Source organism: Hippoglossus hippoglossus, chromosome 10 (genome assembly GCF_009819705.1).
Source record: "Hippoglossus hippoglossus isolate fHipHip1 chromosome 10, fHipHip1.pri, whole genome shotgun sequence".
NCBI classification, from domain to species: Eukaryota; Metazoa; Chordata; class Actinopteri; order Pleuronectiformes; family Pleuronectidae; genus Hippoglossus; species Hippoglossus hippoglossus.
In genome coordinates this window covers 22,926,477-22,946,360 of record NC_047160.1, presented here as the reverse complement: position 1 = coordinate 22,946,360, position 19,884 = coordinate 22,926,477, and the positions used below count along the sequence as shown (strand labels likewise).

The window sequence follows — 19,884 nt, the reverse complement described above, 5'->3', positions numbered from 1 at the left end:
CTGGGGAGCATGAATAACTTAATGGAAATCAATGCAAAAACTGAAGAGACATTTCAGATGTCACTTGCTGCTGAATCAGCGACATGTCGTCCCCGAAACATTGTTCAGGTTTTCTGGTTTATCGCAGTCAGCAGTTTTCAAGGGACTGCTTTCTAGTAGAGAAATAGTCTCTATGAAATCCATTCTATTTGTGTGTATACTGTTTCTGTGTCTCTTTTGAAAGAGACAGAGATTCTTGGACTGTGTCTTAGTGGAACTCGAATTAAGCCCCTAGAATAAAAAGTCTTGAAAAGCTTCTGCGATTGTACCAGAGGCTGAAGGAGGCGTATATTCACTCTCTGTATTATCCTATTCAGGAACTCCGTGGGGTATCTCGTTCTGTTTCAACCATAGAGTAATCCCGATTTAATCATCTCCCAGCTGGAGATGACACATTTATATATTTATATATATATATATATATATATATGTGTGTGTGCACGTGAGGTGTATATATATATGTGAAACGCCTGTGATCTTCATGTCAGTCCAGAACAGATCATGAGTGTTAACAGTCGAAACACTGTAAAGCATGAAGAACACTTACATATGAGTCAAGTATTTGAGAGGTTCAAACATCCGCCGTTGTATGTTTCCAATTTCGATCCCCTCTATGCTCCTGGAGAAACATAAAGACGTTGGTTTGGACTCAGATTCACATGACGCACAAACACATTATGACAGAATAATGATCATTCAAAAGCCCACAAACTTATTTTCAGTTTAAGCTTTCCCTCATTAAACAGCCTTTAATTTTTTGCAACTCAAAAGAGACGGCACATTTACCACATTGTATCCCAATGACAGAGAAGCTCTGCTATTTGGAAAGTGTGACAGTGCAGAACCAAGACCTTTGGCTTATAATTGCCTTCTTTACGCCAATTTCATTATCTGGATTCATCACACTCAGTATGTCTGCTGCTGCTGCTCTGCACCTTAACGTGACCTGAACGCTCTGCAAATGCCTCTTCACACAAAACGGATCTAGTTTCTCTTTGTGCGACGGGGATCGTTATTTAATTAGTCGCAGGAGTCATTCGGCGCAAAGCAGCGAGGAATACTTACAAGGACTTCAGTTTGTGCAAGTCGTCGAAGTGGTCAGCTTGGAGCTCCAGGATGGGGTTGTAGGATATATTCCTGGAAAATAAAGGAAAACAGTGGGGAAAATAATTTGGATAAAAGTAAATTTGTTTAGTAAAATAACTTTCAATGCTGGACTTCCCTGAAAATAGATATATTTTTATGCAGGTGTACTCTTTATTTCAACGCCTACAACTTTACCACCCCAGCACATACGACCTTCTGCTACTGTACATATTTACAATGTGTCCTTGACTTATTCTTGTTTGTATGACATCTGTCCTCCACCCACCACCACGTTTGTTTACCGGTAGAGAAGGAATGCATTTGTCTGCCTGCTACTCAAAGTTACAATCCTTCACACAGCATTTTTCACACAGTTCGTGGTCGCCATTGCTCCGACAATTTCAATTCAATATACAGTATTTATAATCATTCGTTATATCTTTCTATATATTAGTTTTCATTGGTTGTGGCTCAGTCTGCCAACTCCTGGCACAGGATTCAGAGTGCACACATAAGGGATTCACAAGGCATGGAATCCACCATATGTGAGCCCACTGCTAATAAATAAAACCCCCCCACTGTTGTTGTTTCACTTTGAAAGCATCCAACTGGGGAAACACATGGTGGGGGTTTTATTTTGAAAAGGATCCCAAGGCAACGCAATATACATGCAGCTCTGGGAAAGAAGGAAGACACCACTGCAGTTTCTCTGATTCTAACATTAATAGATGAATATTTTAGTTTTATTATTTAAACTGACGACATCTCTGGAGTGGTAAGTCCTTTTTTTCCTTCTAGAACTGTATATAAATAGGCTGTAGATCATATAATATCAGCAGGGGTAGCGCTCACAACGGTAAAAAATGAATCTAGACAACTAATTAAAAGATGATTAGGGTTTATCTTAACTCTGCCCAGCTGTTGTGTGACTACAGCCTCAAAGAATACAACTTTAAAGTGTATTTACAAAGAGATAACTCATTAAAAGCGCAGCTTAATGCCTTTAATCAAAGTTACAGCAAAATCAAAGGGGGTGTGATCCGTGTACAGTATTTCTGCATGATGCCGAAATACATCTGCATCAAAAATAGCCAGTTGAGTGAGAGCATGAAAGGAAAAATCCCTTTTGATATTCATGGGATAGGTGAGCATGAATACAGCGCTGCAGATCCCTGTGTACTCACAGTTGAAGCAAATCCCCCAGTAAGACAAAGAGATTGGGCGGAATCGCCACCAGTCTGTTGTTGGAGAGATCCCTGCGCGCCAAAGACAAATCCACGTTGGTTCCCCAAAGGAGATAAAGCGAAAAACAAATGTTGATGCACAACACTCAGCCTCCAACAAAGGCTCACAGATCTTGAAAGAGGAAATATCCATAACCTGTGCAATGTACAGGGGGCGGATTGCATAACGGTGCGATAAAGGCTCCATCTACATGTTTGTAATGTAAGTCACCGGTTTGATGCCCCCACAGCTGTGGGTTTTATGTGCAAAGATAATGATCACAGCTGAATCAAAGCTGCGGTGGTGAGATACAAGTTGAGCTTGAATTAAATTTACCAGTTTGACATAAAAGGATATTGTCATTAAACATAGCCCCAAATTAGCAATATATAGGGACTATATATAGGGGGATATAGGGATATAAATGTGTTTTATCATAATAATTTATTAGATATAACACTGTTAGAGATAAACAGTTACCAGGAATAACATATCATCAGATTCTTTTCAACCCGATAGTCCATTCAAACAAAATGGACTTACAATTCTCCGAGCTTCTGGAGGACTGAGAGAGCTTGTTCGTGTATGTGTCCGATCCTGTTCCGCTGTAAAACCCTGGAGGGAGTACAAACAAATACAAAAAGGGGAACCAGGTTACTCCCTGACCTTTTAAATCCTGTTTAACGAGCCGCTCGCTCTGACTCCGTGCACGGACCAGAGAAAACCAGGCTGATTTTCACAGGAAATTCAGGAAAAAGGATTTTTCAAAGCAGAAACGTTGCCTTTACCACAGATTACATAATGTATGTTTGTACTTACAGGACTGTCAACATATTGCATGAGCAGAATGAGACGTTTCCAATCGTCTCTATGAGATTGCCCTCCAAATCCCTGCAGGAACAGGTTTTGAAAAGCACAACACACACACATGAAATGTACAGAAATGTACACACACACGCAGACAGAATATATTCTTCCAAAGACATTTTCTACCACGAGGCAGCTTTTGACTTCTTCTCATCCTACTTACAGCCAGTTCAATCTCGGCATTTCCCGACAGACGTCATCCAGCTTTGTCAGAGAGTTGTTCAACAGAACCCTGTCAATCAGCGAGACACAACGTGACAAGTACAACAAGAGGCTTTCAGCAGTTTGACAATTTGAAAAGACATTGCAAAGCAAAAATAACGATGTACGGAATTAAAACTCACAGTAAAACAAGGGAGTTCAGTCCTGAAAAGGTCATGGGGGATATTAGATGGATATTGTTATTTTCTAGGATCCTACAAAAACAAAAACAACAGCAACAAGTTAAAGTTAAAGTTTCAGCCTGATGTGCAGAGGGTTAATTCATCAATAGAGAGGAAAATGTACGTACAACCACTCCAGCTTGTGCAGGTCCTGGAACACGCCCGGCATCAGGACCGATATCCTGTTGTAGCTCAGATATCTGCGAGAGAAGACACCCGTTGGGGGGGGGGGGGGGGGGTTATCTGAAGAGAAAGCTCTCTGAACATGATGACATAACTGGTAAAACTTATTTCCAAACATTTAACACGCAGCTTAACATCCCTGGAGCTTTAACCGAGCACTGTGATGGTTTTGAGTGATTCCCGCTCGTCTCTTAGCGTCGCTTTATTTGCTATAATGGACGTGCGTCTTATCGAGTTCCATCAACGGCTGAGAAATTGCATCTGTGTGTCACTGCTTTACGCTAATATGAAGTCAGAACAGCCTGCAGGGTTTTCTCTACATTTTGCTACCTGGCTGCAGGGATTTGTTTCCATTCAGCAACATTATCAAGATCGGACACTGATGGTGGGAGATAAAACCTGGCTCACGGTTATTTTTACATCCTCCCAAAGGTGTTTACAGACGTGGAGGTCGGACTTAACCATTTATGAGTTCGGGTCTATTAATGTTGAATTGTTTTGCCCATTGTAACATAAGAAATGACAGATTATACTCTAAAGCCAATTATTATGTTTCCTTTAATTGTACTTTATATTTTTTATAGTAAATACATCATTTAAGTCTGAGAGACTTAAGAAAAGGCAACAACTATTTGCATGAAATGGGTTTACATTTGGATTTTCTTAAAAAAATCACCTGTTGATGTAACTTTGAAAGCATCTGAGCAAAATATGGGGATTCTGTAAAGATATAATTATCAGAAAATTGAGCATTAAGGTGCAATTAAATCAATATTATCAAAAAATATAGTAGTTAGGGTAGAAGTCAGATTTGACACACCAGCAGAGCAACTGTGAGAGGAGCAATTAAAATGTATTGGACTTTATCAGTGTTCGAAATACAAATATATTTTTCATCAAGATCCACGAATGAATCCCTGGCAAATTGGTGAAAATGTGAAAAAAAGACGGACAGGGGTGAAAACATAACCTCCCTGGCAGAGGTAGTGATATCATATAATCATATAATATCTATGTGTGTGTGTGTGGTAACTGGTGCAGGTTGATTAAATGGAAATGGGAGGCTGGGCCTTGGTGGAGCTATAGATCTACTGAATGCCATTATAGTTATAATATGATAATTCTATGTGCACAGCCACACATTTACATATCAAACACAACTGTTTGCTCTATGACCGAACCAACTCACAGTCTTGTCAGGTTGTAGAGTCCTCTGAAGGCGTCGGGACTCACATCTTGAATTCTATTGTGCTGAAGGTATCTACACAAAAAAAAACACATACAAAACAATTTGTGGAATCTGGAAACAATGACAGAGATCCGATAACTCCCTCCACCTGTGAATGTGATGAAAGAAAAACAAACACACTCTTAATGGGATTGGATATGAACGTCTGATATGCAGCAATCGTCGTCTGTTGACTATCGACAAACCTCCGCTGACGGCGTTCGCGTTCTGTATCTCAGTGTATTCTACAGACCGGTCTGCTCGTGCATATCTCAGGGAGAAATGTTCAAACAGAAAGAAAACGGTTGTGTGCGACACAGACAAGCGGTTCCTGGCGGAGCATCAGACCTGTTCTCCCCTCGTCAGCGCGGCGCTGTGCGAGGCTGATAAACAGCGCCAGTCGGAAATGAATGAATCCGTAATGCAGAACGGAAGAAATCTCTTCTGTTCTGTTAGGGCTCCCAGCAGAACCCTCAGCCTCATACATATCAGCTTCGCAGGGCTGAAATTCGTCTGTTTTATTTTTCCTCTCAAAAGGCGGCTCCGTGGTATCAGGAGGACATTCTGCTTCTCTGGATGAATAATGTAGAACCCAACCCATGGTCACAATCCTCATGTTTTACCATATAGGCCTCTTGAAATGAATACAAGATCAGAACAGTGAGGAAGGATGAATGAAAAATATTGTTTTATTTGATAATACTGTTGAAATAAGATTTCTCACAGTTTCTGGAGGCTCTGGTACTTGAAGAACGTGTTTTCCTTCAGCTTCTGAAGCCGGTTCCTCTGTAGAGACCTGAAAAGAAGAAGAAAAACAGTCAAACTCAGAATTCACTGTCAAGGTGAAGAAGATGTTTACACGTGGGTTTATACATTTTCTAATAAATGCCGTTCACAAGGTCTATTCAACATTACAATGACAACTCTCAACCTTTTCCCACTTAGTCACTCACTTAAGCAGTTTCTGCTTTAACGTCTCAGAGTGAACGCTTCGATTCACCAGCTGATTTCAAAGCTTTTAACGGATTAACGGCTCATCAACTCGCACGCCGTCGTCGTCCTGCGGCAGCAAGTGGTCAGGGTTGGGAGGTTTTTCGTCTCTGTGGGCTCGTCGTTCTCTAACAAAACATCCTCTGACCCCGTGTTGCTGGTCTGAATGTTCACTGTGGAGCATTCCAGTAAACAAACAAGCTTTCTGTCCAAAACACAACGGAGCTCATGACATTTTCCACTTTCTTCTGCTAAATGTCCCTTGCTTTCTTCTTTGAGGTGTACTTGTGGTAAATGATGGATCCCTGCCTGTACCCTGGAGCGAATGGGGGCCCCTGGCTTAAGACTTATAATAAAGCTCTCTGTGTTTTAATGTGTGTTGTTTTTTTCGAAAATTGGAGTAAATGGGATTTTGTAAATGCTTTTAATGTTTTGTTGAACAACAGATCAAATCTTGTGATGTTACGACTTTAAGGCCATAGATTGTATATAAGGATGCAGCTCTCAAAAGTGAAGCAAATCATCTTGATAGCCCCCTGGTGGCTGGCTGCAGGCTGCATAACGGTTAATACAACCTGCCTAATACAAGGCTTTGAATTTTTCCTGCTTCTGTTAAAGTCATGAGACCTTGAAAAGTCCTCCTCCAAATACTGTTTTACTAACTTATGAAGTTTGGCCCTCTGAGCTACATTTAATCAATATTGTGATTATTTATTTGAAGCCTCACGAGCTGGACTTGAACTGAACATGTAATTTACAACATGTTTTGCTGGATAAAAAAAATATCAGGTGAATGTTTTACAGTAATCAAATAAAAACTAAATTTGTTCTATTGTTTTCACTCTCTGTACTATTAATACTGTTCGATCACATCTAAAAATCCCTTGGTCCAACCTAACAAAATTAAGTTAACTCTGAAGGTGAACACTCAATGTTTAAGATATTTCCTCTGCACATTTTCCCCCAAATGATTTTGTTTTACTTTAAACTTTCTTTTAAATGAGAAAACATTAGTATTAATGACAGATATACAAAGAGTTTAAAGATGTTATATCACTCTGCAGAGAAAACCTACTTTAGACTATGAGTGTAGTTATAGAGACACCAAATCTGACCGACCGACATATATCATCACAGTAACAAAGAAAATAAATTAACATATAAATGAATAAATCGCCTAAAGTAATTTCCTCATGTTATTTTACGGAGAGAAAAGGAGAAAAAGAAACTGAAGAATTTCACCTTTTCATGAATAGACGCATTTTCGTGAGATTTGTTCATTAGCACGATTAGTGGATTCAATTACAAGTTGACAATCAATTAAACTCTGTAATTATTTTTTAATGAACCATCTATTTATCATGTTTTGGGAAAAGGTCAAACATTTGGACGATGTTGAACAAAACATGACATTTGAAGACTGTTTTCATTGATTTTGTAATAATAATAGATCCTGAAAACAGTCGTTGTTGCCCCCGTTAGTTGGAAGTCAGGGAAGTTTCCAAACAGATACTGAACTGTATCAGGTTCCTGTGCTGCCAATGAAATCATCAAATCTTGTATCAGAATCGGACGAGGTCATTCATTCACGCAAGTGGTTCTTGAATGAGGCCCATTCTACGTAAGTGCAAAATACTAAAACCTTGAAACACATTTCCAAAGTAAATTTCTGTTGTTCCGGCTGTAATTCTTCTTTACTACTTTTTTAAGTGCATTGCTGCCCCTTAAGGTTCAAGGAGCTTAAAGACGACAGGCAGCTATTATTGTCGGCTTCGTTCGAGGACACGGTCTCTCTTGACTACAGACCTTAAACACCTTGAAAACACCAGGTGTGTTTACCTGACTGAGCAGCTCTGATGGGGAAACTGGGACTGCAGCCCAGTCGGTGGTAAACACCACGGTGCATTGTGCAGCACATGAATGGCTGCGTGGGAACCGGCTATCAGAACCAAACACCCACAGCATGTGTATTGTTGCTTTACTTGGCCTTTGGTTGTGTTTGCCTCGTGTTGTGGTTTGTGTGTCTGTGACTGAAACATGAAAAGCATTGAAGAGGCGAATACACAAGTAAATTCACTGCATACAAACCTTTGTTATACTCATTTATACCATATGAAGAAAAACTATTGGTCAATATAAATAAACTCTATATATAACTTAATCTGATGGAGAATCACTTTCTGATGATCACTGTTATTATGCACTAATGTTCAGAAAACACATTAATTTCCTCAGACTGTCCATCGCTGCAGCTCCTCTGTTCAGTCTCTGTCTGAAACACTTTGTCTTTAGCTCCTGTCTGTTTAAGGCCCCCCCTTCCGATAAAAGCCATTTCCAGGATGTATCGTGAATGTCTTCCTTTGCTTTAACTGGTTTTGTTGGGGAGGGCGTGACAGACAAGTCGCTGCGTCTGAGTTATGCAAATATAACGTGATATCACGACGATGCAGAAATATTGGCAGCACTGCTAAAGGGGGGGATTCAGCTGCAGTGTTTCCTGTGGGGGGAGAGGAGCTCCCTTTATTGCAGACATTTTAACTTTGCAAAACTTAAACATACACAAAAAAATTATATGTTCTTTAAAGTTTTCGAGGCAACTGTGGCTCAATATGTTTTAAATATTCCAGTTTAAACCCAAAGCATAGACGACTGAACTAAAAAAGGAAAAGGTGGTGGACAGGCATCGCTTCAAAAATGAACGTGATTTTAGCGACATTCGTGATTTACGTGATTTTAGCGACATTCAAACAGGACAAACATTTCAACCTTTTACACAGTCATCGTCACCCATACCCGGAGCCAATTTACCTGGTAAAGTGGCCGATAACCAAGCTGAGTACAAGCCCTCGTGGAGGTCTGCACTCTGCTCGGTGCTCCCCTGTTCTTACGTGTAATTCATATGCATTAGTAGTTTGGTCGGCTGCACTTTAAACTCACAAAGAGAAAAGCTCTTTTGAAAATGCCCGGTCCGTGGAGGGGTGGGGGTGGGGGTGGGGTGGGGGGGGTGAGAAGCGACCTGACTACAAAAATGATGAAACAGCCCCAGATACACCATAAAGTACATGGTGCCACGCCAATGACAAAGCAGACGCCGTGTGAATGATAATGAGGGGGCAGGCCGTTCTCCTGCAAAACTGCATTAATTCTCAGTACTTAACAGAAAAGCCTTAAATGATGCATAGAGAATGAAATTGGGTAATTTACACTGATCAAACACTGAAAGCTCTGCAACACCCACAAGGTTGTACGTCCTTGTCAAATATATGTAAAGACGGCAAGAAAGTATTTTGATAGAAATAATTAAAACTTTAGAATTTCGATAGAAAACTCCCCAGGTGTGACGCTGCCTCTTTCCCGGGTCCACACGGCTCATCAGGCACTTTCCTCCCACTAGAGTTTAATCTTCAATTCCGTCTGCAAGCAGGTTCCCCCTCACACCTAGTGGCAGTGACGGGGAACGCTCAGTGGCTGGTCTTTGGTGAGGGGAGTGGATTTGCTTTAGCACAAGCTGCGACACTCACAGCTCGAGTTTTAAGATACCCACAAAATAAGAGATTGCTTTTCTACTCACATCATGGTGACATTTATCGCCACCACAGGGACGTCTCGAAGCTGCGCGCTGTCACAGTCCAGCTCCAGCTCCCGGCACTGGCACAGCTCGGGAACGAGGCCCAGCACTGGAGAAGAGAGGGAAGGGACAGGAGAGAGGACACATCAATCATCCTGATAGCGTGTCACGACCGCAGCTGCTTGGAGGAACTGCTGGATCTAGGATTTGTCTAAATCAGGAGCCAGAATTTACACGGCGGTGTCGATTATATGTCCAACATCCTGATCCTGATTCTTTAAGATGCACATTTAAGCCATTCCTTGTTTTGAATACCTTTTGAAAATTGTTCCTTGTACAAGCACATCGTTTTCTTCAAATAAGCTCGGAAAGTAAATAAATCTCTACAAGTTGTAATTGTAATTTTTGGTATTGTTAATAAGTGTAGCCCAGATTCTGCTGGAGGAGAGTTTAAGCCCTGACATTGACGCAGTGAATACAACAAATACAAGAAGAGTTCATTCAGTGACTTGGAGGATAAACATGAGTTCGGAATAGAGATCTTCTCTCACGACTGCTTATTGGATATTCTTGGGTTAAGCTACCTTTAATTAATCAGCTTGGATGAGCAAGATGTGATGAAAAGGAGCTGATGAGATTGTTTAAACAAACTTTTCTGGCTCCAATGGAAACAAATTACATCTGATGACATATCAGAATTAGCCGTGTCAAAGTTACTAAAAAGGCTCCAGGCTAACACTATAATTTGCACAGACAATTGGACTTTTAGCTCCGACTTCAACAATCCAAATGTTTTCAGAATCACTATTGATCGAAACCAGTAATGAAAATAGTCTGAGATGCTCTATTCATGTGGGACAGTTTAAAAACAAGATGGATTCAGGCGTCTACAAAGGCAGAGAACAAAGGTTTCCTGTCCTTTTATTTCAGCAGCGAATTGTTCGCTTGTTTGTTGTTTGAAAAATTGATTTGAACATCAGCAATTTGTTTCGGACCAGAGAGCGGGAGGGATCTCTTTATTCAATGAGAAACACCCTCCTGCGGTTTGATGTTCCCTCTGACCAGTTTAAGTCTACGTACGTCTTTTTTTCCCAGAACCACATGAGGGCATCGTGACCTTCGATCGCCAGAATCGAATCAGATAATCAGTGGGTTCAAGAGAACGAAGAAAAAACGTTTTAAGAGGCCCCAGTGAAATTCTAAACAGGTCATCCTGGAGTCCAAGGGAATTTTTGTGCCAGATGCAATGAAATATTGTGTGGGTGTTTCTGATATATATCACCTTCACAAAAACATAGCTCAGCATGACCTGGATTTTTAACCTTTGAATAAAAACAATCTTATCAGTTCATCAAGTGAACGTTTGTACGAAATCTGAAGAAGTTCTCTCGAGTGGTTTCTTGAGATCTTCACAAGAATAAGAACAGAAACAGAAAAAGGCAGAAATGTTCCTTTCAGTTTGTCGCAAGTCGACATCTCTGTGCCTTCGCTCTGCTGTATCTGTGTATCTGATGAGAACGGGTATAAAAACAACAAAAATGCCATTTAGCTGAAACTCTGCCAGTGTTACTGTATGAAAGAAGCTTTGAGATGATTATAATATGAGAGTTCCTGGTAATAATAATGCCCTTTGCTGCAGTTATCAGTCTGAAGCCATCTGAAATGCTGCAAATGAATCCTAATGGAGCTAAATCACAATCTGTATGCGAGTGCCAGAGGGAAAGTCTTGTCGTTTCTAATCATTTTTATTTTCAGGCTGATTCATACAGTTATCAATCATTGCACTAGTCTCTAGACTAATCGTGTTGCACTGCTACTCCTGTGAAAACCTTTGTCTTTGTGTGTTTTAGAAATTACAGCTGGTGGTATTTATCTCACAACTCGACACTATAACTGGGACTGAGGAAACGCTATCTCACCGATCTACAAGTGTCCATGGGCAACTAAACCCGCCCGCGCCCCTCGAAGACGACCCACCCCCCCACCCAGGAGGGTTCCCCAGCTGCAGCCGACCAGCTGGGGGTCCCGGGCATTTGTGGGTCTTTACCTATTTGTAACATATAGAGCTAAAACCAAAGAAGCCCCCCCACACCAGATGCGAAAAATCCCAAAGAAACACAAGCAGGCCCAAACACAAGAGATACTTAAATATAAAGATATATACAAGAGAATATAATAATAAAATCCTAAGAGTGAATAGATTGAAGTGAGTGAAATCAAAAAACAAATATAGTGCATTAAAAGATAAATAATCTGACTTCAATAAAGTAAGTGAATTTAAAAAGACATACCAAATAGTAAAATGGAGCAAAATATGAATAAATGGAAAAATAAACAAGGTGTTTTTTGAGTTTGCTTTCAAAAAAGAATCAACGCTGTGTTTTTGTTCTGACTCAAGTTAGAATTAAAATGCCACAACCAACAGACCCGAGGGTTTCAGAGGGCTCATACGTTAAAAGCAAATCTGAAAGATCAGAAGGACCGAAAGGCTCACATTGGTCGATATCTATCGTACAACCGAAATACTGTATGTGTGTGAGTAACAGAGGAGGGCAACATGTTTTCAGAAGCGCTGGGGGAATGTGTATACAGCGTAAACTGCTTTGAGTGGTTGTTAGGACAAGAGAAGCTTTACGATTGCAGTCCATTAATCATTTAACCTTTTCCACAACGAGGTGTGTTGGTAAAGATGTTTGATGCATGTTTATGTGTTGATAGCCGCTCCAACAACAACCTGTGACTCTGAATAACAGGAATACAAATAGAAACAACACGCCTCTGCTCCATGGAATCAATTTCACTTTGATTTCATCGCCCTTTATGTTTCAAAAACATAAACGACAATACGACTGATCAGGCATCAATAAAGTAAGCTTCGCTATCTCTTGTTTCCAGTCTGAAATTCTACTTTTACAGAATCATATGATACATTAAATAGAGTAGGAAATTCCCTCTGGGTTTCATTAGCACGTTCCTGCTGCAGAGGTAAATACACAAGTACCATCCTTTTTCTCAAAGCTTGTGTCATTACCAATTTCAGCCTTCTGCTTTGACACTGAATAACTTGACACGTGCACACGCGTACCTCCATCTGTCAGATGGGACCTTTGCTGATCAAGATCAACATAAAACGTATTTGTTTTCACTGTCTATGTAAATGTGTTCACTTCCATTCTGATGCCAGGGCGATGGTGGGGACGCCTGTGTGTGCAACATATAAATGCACATGGCTTAGCAGGCTCAGTTAGAGGAAACAACATTGGGCCTCGTCCATGTGGAAGGATTAATGCAGATGTATGCTGATTTTTTAAATAGGGGCAGCAGGGCAAAGAAATGCCTTCCACTGGCTACTGGGAGATAACATTTCATGCCAGAGCTGGTTAATGAGCCACCAGATATGAAACGTTATGGCCCAACGTGAGCAGTAACTCTAAGAATTCATTAAATCATGCACGTCAAGACGGTTCACAGGATTAAATGTTTGAAACTGAAAGTAGTTACCACTCCTAGCACGATCGGGGGTCTGGCACATTTCAAAACAAATGCACGTTTTGGAATGCTCACTGATTTGTAATTTTTTGCCGACGCTGTTCACGATGGTACTTAATCCCTGCCTTTGATCCCTGTCGGCTCAAAATCATGACTTGTCTCTCACTTTAAGTCAGTACCGCTGGCAGGCAAAGATGATCAAAGAGACAATGTCGTTTGATCCCAGACCTCCATTGTTTGAATGCTTGACGGCGTCCTACCCCTGTGTGGCATCCCTTAAGTGCACACCTGCACGTCTTAACCATCTCGCCGTTTTTTTAATTCTCCTTTTTTGTGTCGCACTGCTGTTGCTGCTTGTGTGTTTATGTCCTGACAGTTCTCAATTGTAAATTAGGTTAAGTAACAGATTGTATGAAAAGACGGAAAGCCACCAAGTATGAAAAGCCACCAAATGGCAGGCAGCAGCACCCGTCATGCATCCGGCCTCCTCCGTGTTAATGGATAAGACCAGACAAAAAAGTCAAAGTGCACGTCAATATATTTTTACTCTGGATTAAGATACATTTGGTTTTAATTTGATATTTGATGCTTTATAAACAGGTCTGAAATGTCCTGATTGACAGCTGAGAGTGACTCGTGATTGGTTGAGCGATGGGACCTCGCTTCTCTATTCCCTGATCGCTTCTGCACAGAGTCTGGCTCCAAATGCACAAGATGACAGCGTTCATTTCCGGGATATCTTAGTGGGGGAGGAGTGGAGACGGGTCATTCATCTTAATTTACACTCTATGTGTTAAGCTCACCTCTATGCACTGTATGGACTCTGAAAGCAATATCCTGGATATGAACAAGAGGGTCTCCTTTTGTGGTTACAGATCTCGGCTAGATCACATGACAAGGGAGGCAAAGGGTTAATATAAATATGGAGGTGAAATGAGAATGTCTGCCATATTTCCAACAGCAACATCCTCTGCATCCCAGGGGAGGTGAGAGATGTGGAATCTGAAGCACAGGGGACTGGACAAGGTCACAGCTGAAAGGGAACCGGAACATTTCCCCGCCTGCATGAAACGAGGAAAATCTGCAATGACGACTTGACTTGTGAGAAATAATCAAATATTGAAGTTGGCAAATATAGATTATACGTCTTCCTCAGCTAAAGCAAACCTCGGTCCCCACCGACTTGACACCAATTAATCTGAGCGTAGCTGGCGGCTCGCTGAGGTTTCATTTGGTCAAACGGTGTGAATGCACGGCCCACGCATCCAGGGCTCCGTCTGAAAAGTCAAATGTTTGCATGCTGAATATGTAAGTGCAAAATATATGCACTTATATAGAGGGCTTGTGTCAATGTTGCAGCAATGAGGGAAACTGGAGGATCACATCAAGACCTTATCTGGTCGATACCTTGGGCCTCAGACTTATCGTTCTTATTGGTTATTTTTCATATTTACATTTATAAATAAAGAGCAGCAAATATAATGTTTACAGCAGCAAATTCACCTCAGTATACAAATTCAATAATTTATCTGGAAACAAACATAAAATGTCAAATAAACTTAAAACATCCATAACATTTTTACCATCCTTTGACACAAAACCCTTGTTGGTTAACTCTCTTGTCACGTGACTAAACTCTGCTACTCTGTGATGTGAAAGTATTATTTTTATTTGATAAACACAAAAATATATATAATAGGGTTTATGTATATAGAACTGTTAAACCGATGGTGTGGCTGGTGGGGGAGTATGTGCCTGAACAACAACTACTGCAGCAACTTTTGCAACTACTGAAATTGACTATCTACAGGAAGAACAAACAAACAGATTTTCAAAGTAAAAGCTGCAAGACAGTTTAGGACACGTTCATACACAGAGGGAGAGAGAGAAGGAAAACTTCACTTGGCAACACACACAACTTCAAACAGTCACAAACTCCTTTATACATAGTTAATCCAGCTTTTGATCTTTTACCTTTTAGCAGCGAGCAGGAGACACAGAACGTCAGTAACAGGAATCCCACAGAAATGTCTCCATGAATTCCTCCATGAACTAGTGTCCAAAGGTTTTCTTATTTCTTTTTAACTAAGTGAATTTGTATTATCCCTATGTGCTTTTTTTAAATGTGTAGATTTGACGACTTTGAGCTTCACTGCCACTTTTGGTCTCTATGGTCACCACAGCACAGCTGTATTTCCTCTGTCTTCCTTATTCAGTACCGCTGCTCATGTCTGCTTGTTTTGTCTCATGATCGACTGGGCTGTGGTTTATAGAAAAATCTTTAATAGAGCAGTTTCAGAAACAAAATAACAGCACTTACGGCAAATGTTGGACTTGGTCCCTGTGTTGTAGCTTGGCATTCCAAAGTATTTGTCGAAGAGATGGGGCCATCCATTATTGTCTCCTGTAAAAGAAAAGACAAAGACAGAGATTACGAGCGATCGTTGTGTCCTTCAAAGACAAACATCTTTATTACATTAGAGCTCGTCTTGCTGCATGCTCTCACAGATGCCTCCCACGTCCAACAAGCAGTTGCGAAAGGTTTTATTTTACCCCTTAATCTAACAGAGGACAGAATCTGCTGTGGATCTAAAATTGTTTTTTATCATCCATTTAAAAATTGTATTTTAAAGCTGTATGATTGTGAAAAACAGGACAGGATTTTCCCTGCAAATCTGCCTGCACAGCCTCGGCTCTGCCACTCTAACCTCTTTGGTTCCCTTGAGAAAATTACAGAGCAGGTGCAAATGTCAAAACATTGACGTGCAGCTGATGAAAGTGGCCACTGTGCCTCCTCGACCAACAGCTCTGCAGAATTCAAGGCTGGCCACATCCATCTTCAGTCAGTTGCTCTCTCCCCTCTCCCTCTCACATGTTGGACAGGTCGCAACACAGCAAGAAAAGTTTGTTCCCTCATTAAAGATTACTGTTGGTGTTTGACCTGATGCGTCACCTCGAACATCGCCGTCAAACGCCCGCCGCAGGCTGCCGTAGGCCTGCTGCTGTGACTTTGAAAATAAGGACTCATCAATCTGCTGCTGTCACACCCTTCAGGTGAAAATTAAGAGGCGGTGTCAAATGGCGCTAGCACATAAAAGATAATAATGATCGTGTTTATCACGGGTGTAAGTTGTGTTGACCGCTGTCAAGTCCGTGTCATATTCAAATGACTCGCATCTTCCAACAGGTGCAACGAGGACAAACAGCAGTCGGACTTCCTGTTAAACAAATAGGAATGGACGGAGAGAACATAGACGATAAGATTATCTGAAACGGCCGTCCACACACAGTGACAATGAATTTTATATAATGTAAACACCCCCAAAAAACTCACTACTTGGTCAGATACTGTACATTCAGATGTTGTTTGTGTGTTTGTAAGCAGTATTACGTAGACAAACTCTGGACATATTGCTGCGAACCTTGGTGGAAGGATGTGCTATGGGTCAGGAAAGATCTCAGTACATTTTGATGTGGTTACGGTTCAGGGGACAGATCCACAAATGTTTTTTCACCTCCTTTAACAATGCGAGATAGGATGTTTATTTGACATTTTCACATATATCTCAGAGAATAATTCTAGGACCTCAATGACAAAAAGAACTCAGGGACATTTGAAGGACGGATATCTATTAGCGTGTGCTATCTGGTGCAGTTGTATATAATTCAAGTGGACTGTTGAGTCTTGGCGTAGGTATGCACTCTACTAAGTACCATTCTAGTTACATAATAAATATTCTGCTGATTATTTTCTCCATTGTTATCTGTTAATAGTTTGGTTTATAAAATGACAGAACATTGACTTTCTAGAGGTGGACAACCGCACAAATCCCGTAATGTCGTTGCAGGTTCGTAGACCACAGGGCCCCCAGCTGATTACACTATTCATATACAGTTATATCTGCGCTATAAGGATAAAGTAGGAGGATATAACCCTGATTGGAAAAGGAAGAGCAACGTCAACTGTATAAAAACCCAACTTCTCTTCTCTGCTTTTACCTGCTGATTGTCATCACCAGCTCAGCAGCACTGGAAGTGACCCAGTCCGGTTTGGTGGATTTGGATTTGATTGAGGGGGTGTGTCCGGGAACATTGCGAGAAAGGTTATTGCTTAATCTCCCGGACACGCCCCCTCAATCAAATCCAAATCCACCTCCTCTCAAACTTTTTGCTTTGGAACTACAGAAAAAACATTTTTGAAAATCTAAAAGGCACCACTTCAGAGGCACAGACGCACGGACAGACGGGCATACTGATCGCCCCCGGGAACTTAATGCAGGGGGGGATAAGAATAATCGCGTCATCAGACCATGACTCGAGTAATCAAACTCGCTTGTGTGGCCTGCAAGAGGACAAAGCTCTTGTCAGTGAGGCTAAGGGAGAATTTACCCTCGGATAATCCGCCACACGATCCACCTGCCAATTGTGCACAAACTGTGAAGTTGAGAGGATGAATGACAATGACTTGGACGATCCCTTGACTCTTTCTCCAGCCCAACGAACAACATTCAAACTAGTTTCAGTGTAAAACCTCATCCTCTTGTGGTTTAGGCAGAAGCAGTCTACACAGAGGATGAATCTTATTGACTTTGTTGATCCTCTGACTTTTTCTCAAGCGCCACCGTCAGGTTGTAATTTAAACATTTTAATTGAGACATGTTAACTCGTTGATTGCCGTAACATTTTGTGCTTACATTCATTTTTAATATTGATTATAAATACTTAAAAATTATAGACTGTATATACAGATGGGCGTCTCCTCCCCAAAAGTTACATATAGGTCATAAACACCAACTCCTCCATGTTAGGGGATAGGACATGGGCCAATCTGAAAAGTCTTCTCAAAGATGCTTTCTCTCATTTTCAGTTAAATTTGGTTTTAAATAGTTATTTGATGTCATGATCAACAGCTGCGACTGACTCACAACTGGTCAATCATATGTATCCATGGGACCATCCCCCCCGATGGCTACCGCACACACTCTGGTTCCAAATCCATCCATTATCTATACCGCTTATCTTTTGAGCTGGAGCCAATCACAGCTGATGTTGGCCGAGAGGCACTTCACACCGTGGACAGCAGGGCCAACATGCAGAGATAAATCATCCGTTCACACATTCAAACGAACACAACCACATTCAGCATGTCTCTGGTGTGGTGGGAGGAAGCTGGAGATACTGGAGAATACCCAGGCAGCAACCTTCAGCAACAAAAGAGTTTGTATCCACGATATCTTAGCTTCATTTTTAGATCGCGGAAGGACGAGACACATCCATCGTCTTTATACGCAGCCAGCTGGAAACACTGACAAAATTAACCTTTCTTTTGAAAACCCTTCATTCACTTCAAGGTGGTTTCCCACCCTTAAACACACACATGTAGATGAAGGTCCCGTATGAATCTGTTCATGTACAGTATGCACTGTGGGAACTTACCAATAATATGTCACAGCATGCGGTGGTTTGTGATCAAAGCGGCTGCAGGGAGACTGCAGGGGCCAGTGGAAACCTGCTCCTCCCTCCGTCATTTAGATTTGTGTTTAGCATTTTACCATTCAGCACTGTAGCGGCGCTTCAAAGGCAGTCAAAAGAAAGGTCTGTCACACATTCGCCGCAGTTTGGGTGTGAAATACAAATCTCACAAAGTGCCGTTGCTGCCGCGATGAAGAAAGACAACGCTCCTGGCATTAATTGATAAGCGTTCCACGAATTTGAGTGAGTTCAGAGACGAACACACACACACACACACAAGTTCATTAATGCTCTCTAGTTAATTGCACAGTGGGCGGAGGCGTAATTTTCACAAACAGATCTGTTATCTGTTTATAGAAAGTTCAAACACACCTTGTTAAATGGCAACTTGTACAGATGATGTTGCCAATGACTGCATCATCTAAAGAGGTGTTTCTGTTGGTTGTCTCTGCTACAAACATCACTGTCTTCACAGATAAACCATTATGACGTTGTAGGTTCTTCTATTTTCTATAGCTATGCTAAGACAGCATTTCGTTTACTATGAGAAATCTACATTTACACACTAAACAGAAAAGGAAACAAAATGAATTGACAGTGGCAGCTATATTTTTTTTGGGGGGGGGAATGTATATATAGAGCATGTAAACCTTTTCAAGCAATAACACAAATTAACTTTTCTTTAACCCTTTTTATGTGTGGAAATTTAAAAAATGCCTTAATCTTTGGATGAGGTATCTTTTGAAAGAGAAGAGGATACACGTGTCTGATCTTAGAGAGATTTTCCTTCCAACATGTCGCAAGTTATCATTCATTCATGAGTGTATCCAACCACTGACACACACAACTGTGTGTTTACACATCTACTGCAGCTTGGCAAAGAAAAGGTGGGAGTCAAAAACAGTGGGGAACCTGTAATTGACCGACCACTGGCAGAACTTGAGTTGACAGAACATGGAGCTGGTGATGGCCACACACTGGCTTATCCAGATAACCCACAACGTGACTCTGTGGTTCTGCTCACACGATACTCATCTATTTTTCATCCACTGCCAGTGGCTGGGCCATCTGATATTTCTTTATCGAAGGAATGGGTCAGATATACAAAAAAAATCCTGTTGCTGTACCTGGAAGTGCAGGAATTGCAGCCATGCATGGTTCGACCAAATGTTGTTTTGGCTTAAACCAGCTACAAGTAGTATCATCATCATCATCATCACTATCAGACACTTCACCAAAAAGAAGCAGTTACACTTGTCGTTTAAACAGAGGTTAATATGATATATGAATTCAGCAATTAATACGTCTCTAAAAGGATGTTAGATAAAATCGAAACGCCCTCAGCAGGAAAAAGG

General features: G+C 41.1%; 1 protein-coding gene across 2 annotated transcripts in view; it reads right to left on the bottom strand.

Annotated features, from left to right (window-relative positions):
* rxfp1 (relaxin family peptide receptor 1) overlaps positions 1–19,884 on the bottom strand; it is a 48,916-nt gene that overhangs the window by 9,138 nt on the left and 19,894 nt on the right. For both annotated transcript variants that reach the window (XM_034598605.1, XM_034598606.1), the window contains exons 3-14: positions 15,378–15,461; positions 9,572–9,677; positions 5,735–5,806; positions 4,972–5,043; positions 3,728–3,799; positions 3,561–3,632; positions 3,380–3,448; positions 3,169–3,240; positions 2,893–2,964; positions 2,310–2,381; positions 1,105–1,176; positions 587–658 (exon numbers count right to left, since the gene is read on the bottom strand). In XM_034598605.1, the coding sequence (XP_034454496.1) occupies positions 587–658; positions 1,105–1,176; positions 2,310–2,381; positions 2,893–2,964; positions 3,169–3,240; positions 3,380–3,448; positions 3,561–3,632; positions 3,728–3,799; positions 4,972–5,043; positions 5,735–5,806; positions 9,572–9,677; positions 15,378–15,461 (907 nt within the window). The remainder of the gene's footprint in view (positions 1–586; positions 659–1,104; positions 1,177–2,309; positions 2,382–2,892; positions 2,965–3,168; positions 3,241–3,379; positions 3,449–3,560; positions 3,633–3,727; positions 3,800–4,971; positions 5,044–5,734; positions 5,807–9,571; positions 9,678–15,377; positions 15,462–19,884) is intronic.